At 45.4% G+C, this 14,166-nt stretch overlaps 1 protein-coding gene across 1 annotated transcript in view; it reads left to right on the top strand.

The window, feature by feature from the left end:
- Positions 1 to 11,283, top strand: part of LOC128694023 (homeobox protein Nkx-2.1-like) — a 113,766-nt gene extending 102,483 nt beyond the window's left edge. Inside the window, exons 4-6 of the mRNA XM_053784017.2 lie at positions 615 to 704; positions 2,952 to 3,186; positions 5,030 to 11,283. Coding sequence (XP_053639992.1) covers positions 615 to 704; positions 2,952 to 3,186; positions 5,030 to 5,268 — 564 coding nt within the window. The 3' untranslated portion in view covers positions 5,269 to 11,283. The remainder of the gene's footprint in view (positions 1 to 614; positions 705 to 2,951; positions 3,187 to 5,029) is intronic.
- The last annotated feature ends 2,883 nt before the right edge of the window (positions 11,284 to 14,166 follow it).

Here is a 14,166-nt window from a genome sequence, read left to right as displayed (position 1 = left end):
ATGTTTGTTTATTAAATTATTGTAAACTTATTTAAAATATATTTAGTTGGATTAGGCTAAATTAAATTGCGCTTCTTATTATAAGGTTAGGTAAGTTTTCTAATGTTCTTTGGGTACAAAATTATTAATTTTTACAGCAACATAAATGAAAAATATATATATCTTTAAACGTATAAGAGAAAATTTTAGAAAGAACTTCATTTTAAAAGAGTTCTTGCTAATTGACCAATTTTGCCTATTCGGCACGACATATAAAACTAGTCATTGAGTAAGAACTCCTTTAAAAGTAAGTCCTTTCTAAAATGATCTCTCATACATTTTTTTTCATGTTAATATAAAAATTAATAATTTTGTCAGTAATATTATTATTATTAATCATTATTATCATTTTTCATAGGGAACCGCTAAATTTGTAAGGGTTAAAAAAGAATGACACACAAATTTGATACGAGGATGAGGAGGGTTGATCTAGTTCTTTCTGGTGTTGAATGGAAATGCTATAAACATTCCACTTATTTTACGCAAAGTACTAACGACGTATCTGTGATTGGGGGCTCGATCCACCGTCTGTTACCGACGATACAAGAGTGTAACGTGTCCTGGTTCTCCCACAGGTGAAGATCTGGTTCCAGAACCACCGGTACAAGATGAAGCGAGCGGCCAAGGAGAAGGCCATGTCTGAGCAGAGCTCCTCAGGTAGTCAGGTAAGTACTTATACCTGTCAGGTCCTGTACCACACACACACACACCTGTCAGACCAGTATCCCACACACCTGTCAGACCAGTATCCCACACACCTGTCAGACCAGTATCCCACACACCTGTCAGACCAGTATCCCACACACCTGTCAGACCAGTATCCCACACACCTGTCAGACCAGTATCCCACACACCTGTCAGACCAGTATCCCACACACCTGTCAGACCAGTATCCCACACACCAGTCAGACCAGTATCCCACACACCAGTCAGACCAGTATCCCACACATCAGTCAGACCAATATCCCACACACCAGTCAGACCAGTATCCCACACACCAGTCAGACCAGTATCCCACACACCAGTCAGACCAGTATCCCACACACCAGTCAGACCAGTATCCCACACACCAGTCAGACCAGTATCCCACACACCAGTCAGACCAGTATCCCACACACCAGTCAGACCAGTATCCCACACACCAGTCAGACCAGTATCCCACACACCAGTCAGACCAGTATCCCACACACCAGTCAGACCAGTATCCCACACACCAGTCAGACCAGTATCCCACACACCAGTCAGACCAGTATCCCACACACCAATCAGACCAGTATCCCACACACCAGTCAGACCAGTATCCCACACACCAGTCAGACCAGTATCCCACACACCAGTCAGACCAGTATCCCCCACACCAGTCAGACCAGTATCCCACACACCAGTCAGACCAGTATCCCACACACCAGTCAGATCAGTATCCCACACACCAGTCAGGCCAGTATCCCACACACCAGTCAGGCCAGTATCCCACACACCTGTCAGGCCAGTATCCCACACACCAGTCAGGCCAGTATCCCACACACCTGTCAGGCCAGTATCCCACACACCTGTCAGGCCAGTATCCCACACACCTGTCAGGCCAGTATCCCATACCAGTTAGTAGAAAAGGACACTAGAGGAAAATGAACCTTAGGGCAGAAACACAAGAGGGAACCTTGGACCAGCGCAAGAGTATATGCAATACCTTGAAGTGAACGCGACAAGAAGTACGTGGGAGAAACTGCCATGTCATTTATATTACAGTTTGTGATATAGAGAGTACTGGTTTGTAAACAAACCATATCACGGGTGGGGTTTGATCCCCCGGTCAGAGAGTCTCAAAACTCCAGACCGTCGCATTAGCTAGCTGGCCCAGTGGCTAACGCGACTATCTGGAGTTTTGAGACTCTCTGACCGCGGGATCAAACCCCACCCGTGGTATGGTTTGTTTGCAATCGTGTCATTACGATTTCGTGAGTCATACTGGTTTGTAAACAGTAGTCGACGAGTGGAACTGTCTGCTTATTAGAGTCATTAAAGCTTCAAATTTAGGTTAGATAAAAACACGAGAGCTGATGGATTTGAGTGGGACTTGCACATGAGTTAATAAGGCTATCAAACCTTATTCCTCTGGCAGCATGGAAAATGGGTTGGGTGAATGTTTTTTGTTAGTGGGTTTGATAAAGATGGACCAGTAGGCCTACTGCAGTGTTCCTTTCTTATCTTCTACCACAGAAACGTAATTTACTTTGTTTTATGTGTCAGTGTCCGTCTTGAAGGCAGAGTGCCGACAAGATGGCTGATGTGGTGGCCTTAGAGCAGAGCAAGCATGTATTAAGAGCGTTTTGTTGAAGGTTATTTGGTAAAGGCTTCTTTAAGCGAAACGTTGCTTTGATGAAGGTTCAGTGTGCTCGAAATATGTTTGCATTGCCCGTATTAGAATACGTCGCTGTGAGTCAGTTCTTACGTCAGTGAGAGTCGTTTCTTATGTAAGTGAGAGTCACGAGGGGTCTGATTGACGTGTGACTGACCTGTTTCGAGAGTCATCCTAACCCTGCAGCCAAACTTGAAGCCAAATCTTTCCGATGTTAGCCTGGTCAACCAGACTTTTGCCGCTGGCAGCCTGGTGACACACACAACGTCATTAGGAACACAAATGCCTTTCACCCAACACTTGAGCACCTACCATTTATATAATAATAATAATAATAATAATAATAATAATAATAATGTTAGCGCTGCCCTGAGTACCCAACAGCAGGTAGGAAATATATAAATCTTGGTGTATAGAATAACGTGTGTACAGAATGAGGTTAAAAAGTAAAGAGGATCGAGGCAGCCAGTGTTGAAGGCGCCAAAGAGAATCTCAGGTTGAACTGATCCAGCTTATTATTATTTGTATTATTATTTTTAATATTGTTTTGCTACAGTCAGTTGGGTCACCCCGGAGGGTAGCTGTGCCTGTTCTAGTTAAGGACGGGAAACCTTGCCCCAGCGGGGGCGGTGACGATCACCACATCGACACACCCACCCACTCCACGCCAGCCTCCACGCCCATCACCTCCCAGCCGCAGCCGCCGCCCGTGCACCACGCGCCCACACAGCAGCAACTGCACGACCATCACCACACGCCCACTTCTTACTCCGGCTCAGTTCATCTCTCTGGTATGTAACACTCCTTGTGTATGTATGTGTGTATGTGTGTATGTGTGTGTGTGTGTGTGTGTGTGTGTGTGTGTGTGTGTGTGTGTGTGTGTGTGTGTGTGTGTGTATGTGTGTGTGTGTGTACGTACGTACTCATTTATGGTTGCAGGGGTCGAACTCAGCTCCTGGCCTCACCTCTACGCTGGGCACTACTGAGTTTCCCCACTCCTGGCTGTGTGAACCCTCTCATACCTTTTCTTAAAATTATGTATGCATTCTGCCTCCACCACAGTACTGTATACTTTGTTTACTTTCTGACACCTGCAAGGTTAAAGAAATATTTCCTGACATCCCTGTGATTCAACTGTGTTTTCAGCTTCCAGCTGTGCCCTTGAATAATCTGCTCATGTCTACCCTATCAACCCCATTCAATATTTTGTAGGTTATGTCACGCTGATCCTTCCGATCTTTTACGTCAATATTAAGTCTCTTCTCATAGTTCAGACTCCACGTCTCTGGGACTAGTCATGTTGCATACCTCTGTACTTTTTCCAGCGTCTTGACGTGCTTTATCAGATGGGGGTTCCATACTGGTGCTGCATACTCCAATATGAGTGACATATGTCATATATAGTATCGTGAATGACTCCTTGTTGAGGTTCATGAAAGCTAATCTTATATTTGCCAAATGCGCGTCTGTTGCGTAGATAATTCGGCTTGTGTGCGCTTCTGGCAATATACTTGGAGTTATGCTAACCCCGAGGTCCTCCTCCTTAATAGAGATTTGCATCCTTTGTCCCCAAGCATGTGCTCTGTTTTTGCTCTTCTTTGCCCTTCCTCGATTTTCGTATCTTTGCAGTTGCTGGGCTAAATTTTAATATCCACTTGTCAGACCAATCCTGCGGCCTGTGTTTGTAATCATTTCTTGTCTGATTCCGTTTGTATTCTCATTAGTTCCACATCATCCTCTGACTCAATTTCTTCTCTTGTGTTCATTTACATAAGAAACGGTACTGATCCCAGTACCGACCCTTGTGGAACCCACTCGTCATACTTTGCTCAGTACGACATCATGTCCCAGACTAGAACTCATTGTCTCCTCCTTGTTAAGAATTCCTTGTCCCATTTTGGTGCCTTCCTTGTTATTCCTGCCTGCTCCTTTAACTTCCATCCCAGTACTGTATCGGACGCATTCCTACATTTCAAGTGTGTGGCCAACCTATCACTTTTTCTCTCTCGTCTCACTTCTGTTACTTTGTCGTAGAACTTTATTAAGTTTATGCAACAATGATTTACGATCTCTAAAGACGTAATTGTCATCGTTTATGAATCCGCTTCTTTCCAGATACTCCATTAACCTTATGATAATTTTCATAAACGTATATACACTGCATGTCAGCGACACCGGCCTGTAGTTTAATCCTACCTTGTCTGTAAATATTGGGACTACAGTGTTTTTTAGAACTCTGGCAATTTCCCAGTGTCGAGTAACTTCAAGATTGCTGTTGGTGGTTCACACAGTTCCTCTTCTTGTTCTCTCAGAACCCACAGAGATGTTGTCTAGCCCCATGGCTTTCGAGGTACTTAGTTCATTCTGTAGTTTCACCTTTCCTCTGGTTGTGTGTACTGTGTCCATAACTCGTTGGCACACTCTTCCTCATTGAATTGTTAGCAGTGTTGCTGATTCTACTGAGAATGTGCGTGTGTGTCAGTTACTAGTTGTGGTTTTGAGTGTGTGCGTGGGGGTGGGTGTCATAATTACCGATTGTCGATAAACACTTGGCCTCTTGGTTGCGGTGTGTGTGTGTGTGTGTGTGTGTGTGTGTGTGTTTACTACTAACAATACTTTGGTTACTTGTTTCAGGATCTCACGTGATCAGTGGGCTGGGTGGCGGGGGTGGATGCTCCTCACCCATGATGACTGAGCCGGTGGTGGGCGGGGTGGCGTCGTCGGTCGCCCCCGGCTGCCTGCCGCCCGTCTCCTCCATCAGCGGAGACTACGCTCGCATGACGCCGCCCACACATCACATGGTCACCCCGCCTGCCACCCCCCACAACCCACCCAACATGTGTTACTTCCCACTGCAAGGGCGCACCTGGTGAAGCTGCTTGACGTAGTGCTGGTGCTAGCCGAGTGCTGGTGCTGGCCCAGTTCTGGTGCTGGCCCAGTTCTGGTGCTGGCCCAGTGCTGGTGCTGGCCCAGTTCTGGTGCTGGCCCAGTGCTGGTGCTGGCCCAGTTCTGGTGCTGGCCCAGTGCTGGTGCTGCCACAGTGCTGGTTCAGTGCTAGAGCTAGCGTGGTACTGTTACTAGCCCAGTGCTACAGCTAGTCTAGTACTGTTACTAGCCCAGTGCTACAGCTAGTCTAGTACTGTTACTAGCCCAGTGCTACAGCTAGTCTAGTACTGTTACTAGCCCAGTGCTAGAACTAGCCTAGTACTGTTACTAGCCCAGTGCTAGAACTAGCCTAGTACTGTTACTAGCCCAGTGCTAGAACTAGCCTAGTACTGTTACTAGCCCAGTGCTAGAACTAGCCTAGTACTGTTACTAGCCCAGTGCTAGAACTAGCCTAGTACTGTTACTAGCCCAGTGCTAGAACTAGCCTAGTACTGTTACTAGCCCAGTGCTGATGCTAGCCCAGTCATTGTGCTAGTCTAGTACTGTAACCCAGTGCTAGTACTAGGATAGTGCTAACCTAGGGTTAACCTAGTACTAGTATTGCTCTAGGGCTGCTGAAGTACCTCACTACCACCAGTCTCAGTCAGTACCTCACCTTCACTATTACGAATATTCCAAATACCATTAGTACCTGCAGGTTATCGTAAGTACCAGCCTAGAGTTAAAAAGTTGGCTGTTCCTCCCTGTTTTATCCTCAAACTTGGCCTTCAAAACCACACACTAGGCTCTCTAAACCATTCGTAACACCACGTCTGGTCAATTAAACCTCTACCAGCACCGAAACCAAACTGTAAAACTACCAGCAAAACCACACCTGGTTTTTAACCCCCTAGTAACATTAAACCTGGTCTTCTAAACCTCCGACAGTATACCAAACACGGACTCTAAAAAATCACCGCCTGTTGGATATTTGGTCTTCTAACCTATTTTTAACCTTACAAATGATCTTCCAATTTATTACTAACATTTCAGCTGGATTTCTAACCCGGTGCCAATATTTCGGTTGGTCTTCTAAATCTGGGGCTCTCAAACGTTTTGAAGCTATGGAACCATTCTGTCGCAGATATAAACTGATTTAACCTGTGCCAAGTCAAGAGAAGCAATTTTCACCCTCTCCTTAGCAAGGGAGCTGAGGCATCATGTATACTTCCTTCAACTTGTAGCACCTGGCACTAGACTGCCATGTGCAGCCTGCCTCTCCCCTTCGCCTCTCTTCTGGTAGCAGACGTACTAATAGATGCATCTGCCCGGAATCTCTATTCCCTCTGCAAGCTCCTGAAGAAGTGTTGGCTGCAACACGAAAGGCCATGAACTGTCATTCACTTAGTAAAGTTCAATGACATTGTAGTCATCGAGGAGAGTAAACATTACAACTTATTATCGTGTGTAGCTTCTTTACATCATGTTTAATTATGTTGACTGAAAGAAAAGACACATTTAACATGCCTCTAATGACATTAACCCTGTCATTACTCCCATGAACCCAGAGAGCTAAACTAGGATGCCTTGATAATCTAACCTGGTGAACCAGGATGAGCAGTGAGTGATCATGAGCTGTTTACCAGTTCCTCCTCTTGCTGCTGCTTGTGACAGCATCGACGGACTGTACATCAACTCTTGTCATTTCTCTTGACACAGGAATTTTCAGTTCACAAATTACCAGTAGCTGAGAGAAGATATGTTTTGTTCCATAGTCGAATCACAGTAGTCCAGGATGAACCGAAACGTCGACTTATATAGGTGTGTGTGTGCGCGCGCACGTTAGTTTCTGAAGGGTTCCAGCCACGTTGTGACGTGTATTCTTCTTGAATCTTGGATATCTCATTATTTGCCTTAAAATATTGAGAAAGTATTTCAAAGACCTTCAGTCGAAACTTTTTCTATACTCCAATCACTGTTTTATGAAAAAAAAAAATGTGAAGTCATTTCACGTCTCCTAGTCATGAAGGATCTCCGTAACCTCAGTAGACTTCCGTGGAACCCAGTTTGAAAAACCCTGCTTTGAACCACTGCCAACATTACCTACTCTTAGTCCACTAACGTTCTAACCTACTACTAAATCACCACCACTGTTGTTACCACCACCTCTCCCTCTCACCACACTCCTCACCAGCACAAGACCACACAGTTCTTCTTGTGGACAACAAATGACATTCCTACAAATCACACATGACTATTAAAATCTTGGTCGATGTTATTCCGACTATGGTCTGGTCTTGGTCGTGCCGCGGCCAAGCCCACGGTGCGTTGCCCATTTCGCTTCCTTCCCTCTATGCCTACCCTTCTTCCCTCCCTCCCTCCCTCCCTTCACAAGAGCTAAACAGCACTACACTAGTCAGTGTTAGTTTTCGAAGCTCTACAAGCCACAGCTAGGCGCTACCTCCTTCGCTGAGAACCAAAGGTTAAACAACGAAATTTTGGCTACAGCCACACTCACCACACCAAGCCAGGGTTGTGTAGCCACACTCACCAAAGCAAGCCAGGGCTGTGTAGCCATACTCCTCGCCGTACAAGTGTATTACACACAAATGGTTCGGGTGTCGGCACTAATCTTGTGAGCCAAGAGGAACCTAAAGTTACTTACACTTCCTGTGCTCTAAGCATCCTCAAAGGACGAAGTGCATTGCTACAATGACCATTTCTTTCATTGCTTACTAAGTGCAGTGTGGTTAGATGTGATACCAAAAGATATTAGTTTTACAACAGTTGTCTCCTAGATTGTAAACACTTATCTTACACATTTAATTATCATATTATTCAACTAGTGTAAAAATATGAATGACCAACTTTTAAATATACGATTAATTTTTGGCAGGGGAATGGGCCTTAGTGGCTTGACGTACACATTCAATAACAAGAGGTGAACGCTGTTCATCCCCCCCCTCTTGTTTTATGTCTTAATTGATAGTTACTTAAAATTTCAAAAATTATAGCAGGAATCACTCGTATGGACTTTTCTGAGAAGAGTATGTGCCCTGGGAATGTTTTTATGGCCTAGTCTTAAGAATGTGGACTCTGTGAGCAAGTTCAGAGCCGAGAATTCAATTTCTGTTACAAGGTCTTGACCTGAGGCTGCATTCTTTGTGACCAAGTCATGACCCCGAGACTAAAGTCTTGAGTAAAAAAAAAATAATTCAGGCTGGAATGTGATGGAACGGTGGGATGATGTCTTAATTCCTAAGGTCCATTCCCGATGGAGTCACGTTCCTTGCAGTCGTTGCCTGGATCATCATGTCAACGCGTTTCTTAAAGCAATAGAGAACCTCAGGTTAGATGTTTCACTGTTCATGCGTCTCTATAATTGTGACAAAAAGCCCGGGGTTGCACACCCTCGCGCTCTGCCTGCTGCCGCATGCTTCAAGCGCATGCCTCATGTTGCTCTTGTAAATATAACGGACATCGAGCCATGAGGTTTGTGTAGCAGTGTAAGCCGGCAGAAGCAGTATTTACTGATAGCCTTGCACACACACACACACACACACACACACACACACACACACACACACACACACACACACACACACACACACACACACACACACACACACTATATAACAGACCTATAATGGCCATAGCCTTCTTGTTGAGACTTCTTTCACTGGTTTTCGCATATATCAACACTTATCTCTCTCGGACCGAATGAGAGGTATACGCTTTTGAAATTTAGAGGAAAGTCAATGAAAAACCACAATAGGTATGTTAATATTAGGAATTATTCAACCTCATTTTTTTTTTACAAATTCTTTCAAATTTGAACTGCGATGGATATGGTTCAGGGAAAACACTAATAAAAAAAAAATCTCTTGATCGACACCGATCATGAATTATGGCCACACGCAGAGGCGAATGCTTCACGTCGGTCGAAATGCTCAAATGCAGATGATAATCAAATAATGCCCGAATGAATGTGCTAGAACGAGCAGGTGCGATGATCAACGCTGTGTTGAACGTGACTCGTTAATAGTGATAAGGATATAGGTACATCGAGTCTCGCTTGGCCGGTGGTCACACCTGCTGGGCCGGTGGTCCATCAGACCCTGCTCGTCCTGCCACGCTGCCATGGCTTACCGGAAGAATATAACGGGACGCTTTTAAGTGGAAATTTGCACAAAGAATACATAATAGACTTGCACTTAATAACATTATTTACTTGCTTAGGGAATTAAACATTGTTTTTCCTTGTTACCCAGAGCTGTGAGCGAAACACAAAACTTATTTGTCGCTAAGTCTTGCGGATACCAAGTGACGCGGGAGTTAAGACACTCCAAAGTCCAGTATGCCGGCGAGCCGCCGCCGTAACAGCGGCATTCAACGTCTGGCGATGTCATGTCAGGGATGAATCCACTGACAAATTAAGTGCCCAGTGGGGGGGACAACCTCTTAACAGCATCAGGTGCCAGATGGAAGTCAGACCTGAATGCAAAATTCTTCGAGTGTGAGGTGCAATGTGCGTGCCTCCGCCAGACATTGCTGGCTCCAGTATACTAACATGGCCGCGGCTGACCAGTCTATCCAGCATCCTGGACACTGGAGCATCAAACTAGATTGTTTGGTGTTAATTAAAATAATCCAGAGTGCGCTTTTATATATTTCCTGCACTTACACAGGGACATGAAATTACCAAAGGGGGCTGTTCATCGGTAGGGTTATCGCGTCCGTCACCTAGTTAGGACGCACCTACCAGCAGTGAACCTAGCACTGCACTAGTGCCAAAGTGGGTATGAGTGTACATATAGCGTAGCGGTGTATAAAAAGAGTGTACAGAGCATTGTATTGTGGGCACATTCCTTATTGATTAACTTTAAAGTTACGCACACGACGCCTAAGTCTATAGGATTAACTCATTGAGAGAGTGAGTTGCAGTATTAGCGGCCGTGGAGACGGTCTCCCACCACACGTGCATCACCCAAACACAGGAACTGTGATCGACTATTATTCTTCTTGTCCACCTGAGTGATGTTTTTATTTTCGATTCTTGTGTTGTAGATGTAGATCAACTTTAGCAAGTATTGTCTTATGCAGTTATCGTAATGACGGAAGAAAATATTGTTAGACAAAAAAAATATACTCATTACTTTGGAATCTATAACACCGACAAGTCTTTCACAGAGAATTTTAGCACTTTCCAGAGGTCCCTAGAGGCTAAAGTCAAGTGTCCTTTGCTCTAAGGTACGCGTTATATATCCTAGTCACTTGTAGTCAGTCCCCAAGTCTCTCACTTGTTATCATCCCGTCACACTCCTTTGCTCGCCATCAATCAAAATGTTTCCTGATGTCATAAAGGCATAACAAGTGATCTTACTATAGTGAAAACTTAGAGCAAAGGACAGCCTCACCTGACAAACGATGGAGAATCACCGAGAGATATTGTCCTCTTGCGCAGGCCTGGCCACACCCAAGGTTAGCTATACCCAGCGACTGGTTACACCTACGGCGGGCCACATTCTTGGGTTTGCCTCACTTGGGTGTGACAAACCCCTGATTTGGCCAGTCCTAAGGTTTTCCATTCCCAGGGATTGAAGACACTCAAGGCTGACCACACCTAAAGAATGTTAACACCCCAGGGCTGGCCACATCCAGGAGTTAGCCACACCCTGGGACTCGACTAATAAGAGACACGAGTCTATTATTTAATTACCCAAGTTAGTAGTCTGACCAAATTCTGTCACGTTAAAGATTTTGCCAGACTCTGGGGGCTGACCCCAGCATGAGGCTGTACTACACAGAACTAGTCGCATCCTGGGAGAGGTCACACCCTGGATGGAGGACGGTTCTTGCATATTTTGTCTGTTCAAGAACCAAGTGTAAAGATTCCCTATCTTTATAGACATTAGATAGTTTTTAAATAAATAAACCAAATGCAACTGACATATGATTTTTTTTTACCTTCATACACTAATACTCCATGTTGGTGAAGGGCTCTTGATTCAATGAACTGGATCTACCCTCTTCTTTTTCGAACCAGATCTGATTATTTCCCATTCTCCAGCCGCTGGCCCTAGAGGGTTTAGCGCTTCCCCATAAATATAACAATAAGGCACTAGACGAATGTTGAGAAGACAGTGGGAATAATACTTCAAAATTATCAGTAGTGATTTTAGATCTTTTGAACTTTAGAATGTTTCCCCTCAAGGAAGGTTCCTTGATGTTGGTGAGGGGCTCTTGATTTAGGGAATTGGATCTGTGCTCCAGTTCCCCGAATTAAGCCTGAATGCTTTCCACATCCCCCCCCCCAGGTGCTGTATAATCCTCCGGGTTTAGCGCTACCCCCTTGATTATAATAATAATAATACTTTAGAATGTTTGATGGGAGAACAATAGTTGTGGTCACAAGTGAGATCATTCTGGAACAACCAGGTTTTGAAAAACATGTCATGCATCTCCACCCAGTTCTCTGAATATTTGGCTTGTTCCTAGCTAATTTACTGAAGAACTTTGCATCTGACTGTTGTACACTGTTGTGTACCTTTTGCGCTTCTCGCCTCCCTTCACCCGATGGTTTAGTTGCATACCTAATACTTTATAATATATAATGTATATAGGTAATGCCAGGGGCTAGTAACCCCTTCTCTTCTATAAATTACTAAATTTAAAAAGAGAAACTTTCGTTTTTTCCTTTTGGGTCACCCTGCCTTGGTGGGATACGGCCGGTTTGTTAAAAAAAATATATATAGTTGTGTGTGTGTTCACCTAATTGTGACTGCAGGGGTGGAGTCATAGCTCCTGGCCCCGCCTCTTCACTGGTCGCTACTAGTCTTCAATGGTGTGTGTATATCAATGGATTGGGACCCCAACCGTAGTCCTGAGTGGTAGCAGTTCCAGCTCTATACTAAACTACGAGGCTTACAATAGGAAGGTTTCACACCACTGCTGTGACATCTCTGCGTCAGAGGTCGCCATTTGTGACGCAATCGTCCCTTCATACAGTTACAGAAGCTTTCATAGGGACAGGTGGGTTACAGGTAGTGACCTCTGACGTAGAAATGTCGCAGAAAGAATTTGATTCCAATCTCGTCGAAACTACTGGAGACATAAGTTGCCACCTTCCTCTTCCAGCGTCTTAACATGGCGAGCCAGAGGGGTAACACCTGCCGCACCCATATTTCCTGACCAGCTGATGAGGACCTCGTAGATCACCATCGAAATAATTTTATCATCAGGGAACCTTATTCTTTAACCAGGATCAGTAACATCAAGTCTAGCCTCAATATCCTTATTCGGACGTTTCGGAAAACTATTTCCCCATCATCAGTCATATAAGAGCAAAGGCTATATATTCCACCAAATCATACGTGTCGTCTTATTAAATTTCAACGACAAAAACAATGAACTTCGGAAATATGTAAAAAATTACTTAATAAATTAAAAACTTTTATTAAAAGGAAAAAGTTTAAAATACAACTTCGCTTACATCAGTTATAAACTTAATGGAAAATTCAATAAAGATATGTAATATATCGTACGATATATATAAGATAAGAGAGTTAGCTTGATGCAGTTATTATTCAACGGTGGTGTTATCGTCGATATATACAGCAACTATAAGGTTAATAGGTCAAGCCTGCAAGAGGCAGATCAGTCTGAGGGAGTGTGTGTAGGGCAGAGGTCAGTCTGAGGGAGTGTGTGTAGGGCAGAGGTCAGTCTGAGGGAGTGTGTGTAGGGCAGAGGTCAGTCTGAAGGAGTGTGTGTGTAGGGTAGAGGTCAGTCTGAGGGAGTGTGTGTAAGGCAGAGGTCAGTCTGAGGGGAGTGTGTGTAGGGCAGAGGTCAGTCTGAGGGGAGTGTGTGTAGGGCAGAGGTCAGTCTGAGGGAGTGTGTGTAGGGCAGAGGTCAGTGTGTGTGTAGGGCAGAGGTCAGTCTGAGGGGACTGTGTGTAGGGCAGAGGTCAGTCTGAAGGAGTGTGTGTGTAGGGTAGAGGTCAGTCTGAGGGAGTGTGTGTAAGGCAGAGGTCAGTCTGAGGGGAGTGTGTGTAAGGCAGAGGTCAGTCTGAGGGAGTGTGTGTAGGGCAGAGATCAGTCTGAGGGAGTGTGTGTGTAGGGCAGAGGTCAGTCTGAGAAAGTATGTGTAGGGCAGAAATCAGTCTGAGGGAGTGTGTGTAGGGCAGAGATCAGTCTGAGGGAGTGTGTGTAGGGCAGAGATCAGTCTGAGGGAGTGTGTGTAGGGCAGAGGTCAGTCTGAGGGAGTGTGTGTAGGGCAGAGGTCAGTCTGAGGGAGTGTGTGTAGGGCAGAGGTCAGTCTGAGGGAGTGTGTGTAGGGCAGAGGTCAGTCTGAGGGAGTGTGTGTATGGCAGAGATCAGTCTGAGGGAGTGTGTGTAGGTCAGAGGTCAGTCTGAGGGAGTGTGTGTAGGGCAGAGGTCAGTCTGAGGGAGTGTGTGTAGAGCAGAGATCAGTCTGAGGGAGTGTGTGTAGGGCAGAGATCAGAGTGTGTGTAGGGCAGAGGTCAGTCTGAGGGAGTGTGTGTAGGGTAGAGGTTAGTCTGAGGGAGTGTGTGTAGGGCCGAGATCAGTCTGAGGGAGTGTGTGTAGGGCAGAGGTCAGTCTGAGGGAGTGTGTGTAGGGCAGAGGTCAGTCTGAGGGAGTGTGTGTAGGGCAGAGGTCAGTCTGAGGGAGTGTGTGTAGGGCCGAGATCAGTCTGAGGGAGTGTGTGTAGGGCAGAGGTCAGTCTGAGGGAGTGTGTGTAGGGCAGAGGTCAGTCTGAGGGAGTGTGTGTAGGGCAGAGATCAGTCTGAGGGAGTGTGTGTAGGGCAGAGGTCAGTCTGAAGGAGTGCGTGTAGGGCAGAGGTCAGCCTGAGTGTGTGTAGGGCAGAGGTCAGTCTGAGGGAGTGTGTG

The sequence above is a fragment of the Cherax quadricarinatus genome, chromosome 33, assembly GCF_038502225.1.
Source record: "Cherax quadricarinatus isolate ZL_2023a chromosome 33, ASM3850222v1, whole genome shotgun sequence".
In the NCBI taxonomy this organism is placed as follows: Eukaryota; Metazoa; Arthropoda; class Malacostraca; order Decapoda; family Parastacidae; genus Cherax; species Cherax quadricarinatus.
This window is presented reverse-complemented; position numbering and strand designations above follow the sequence as displayed.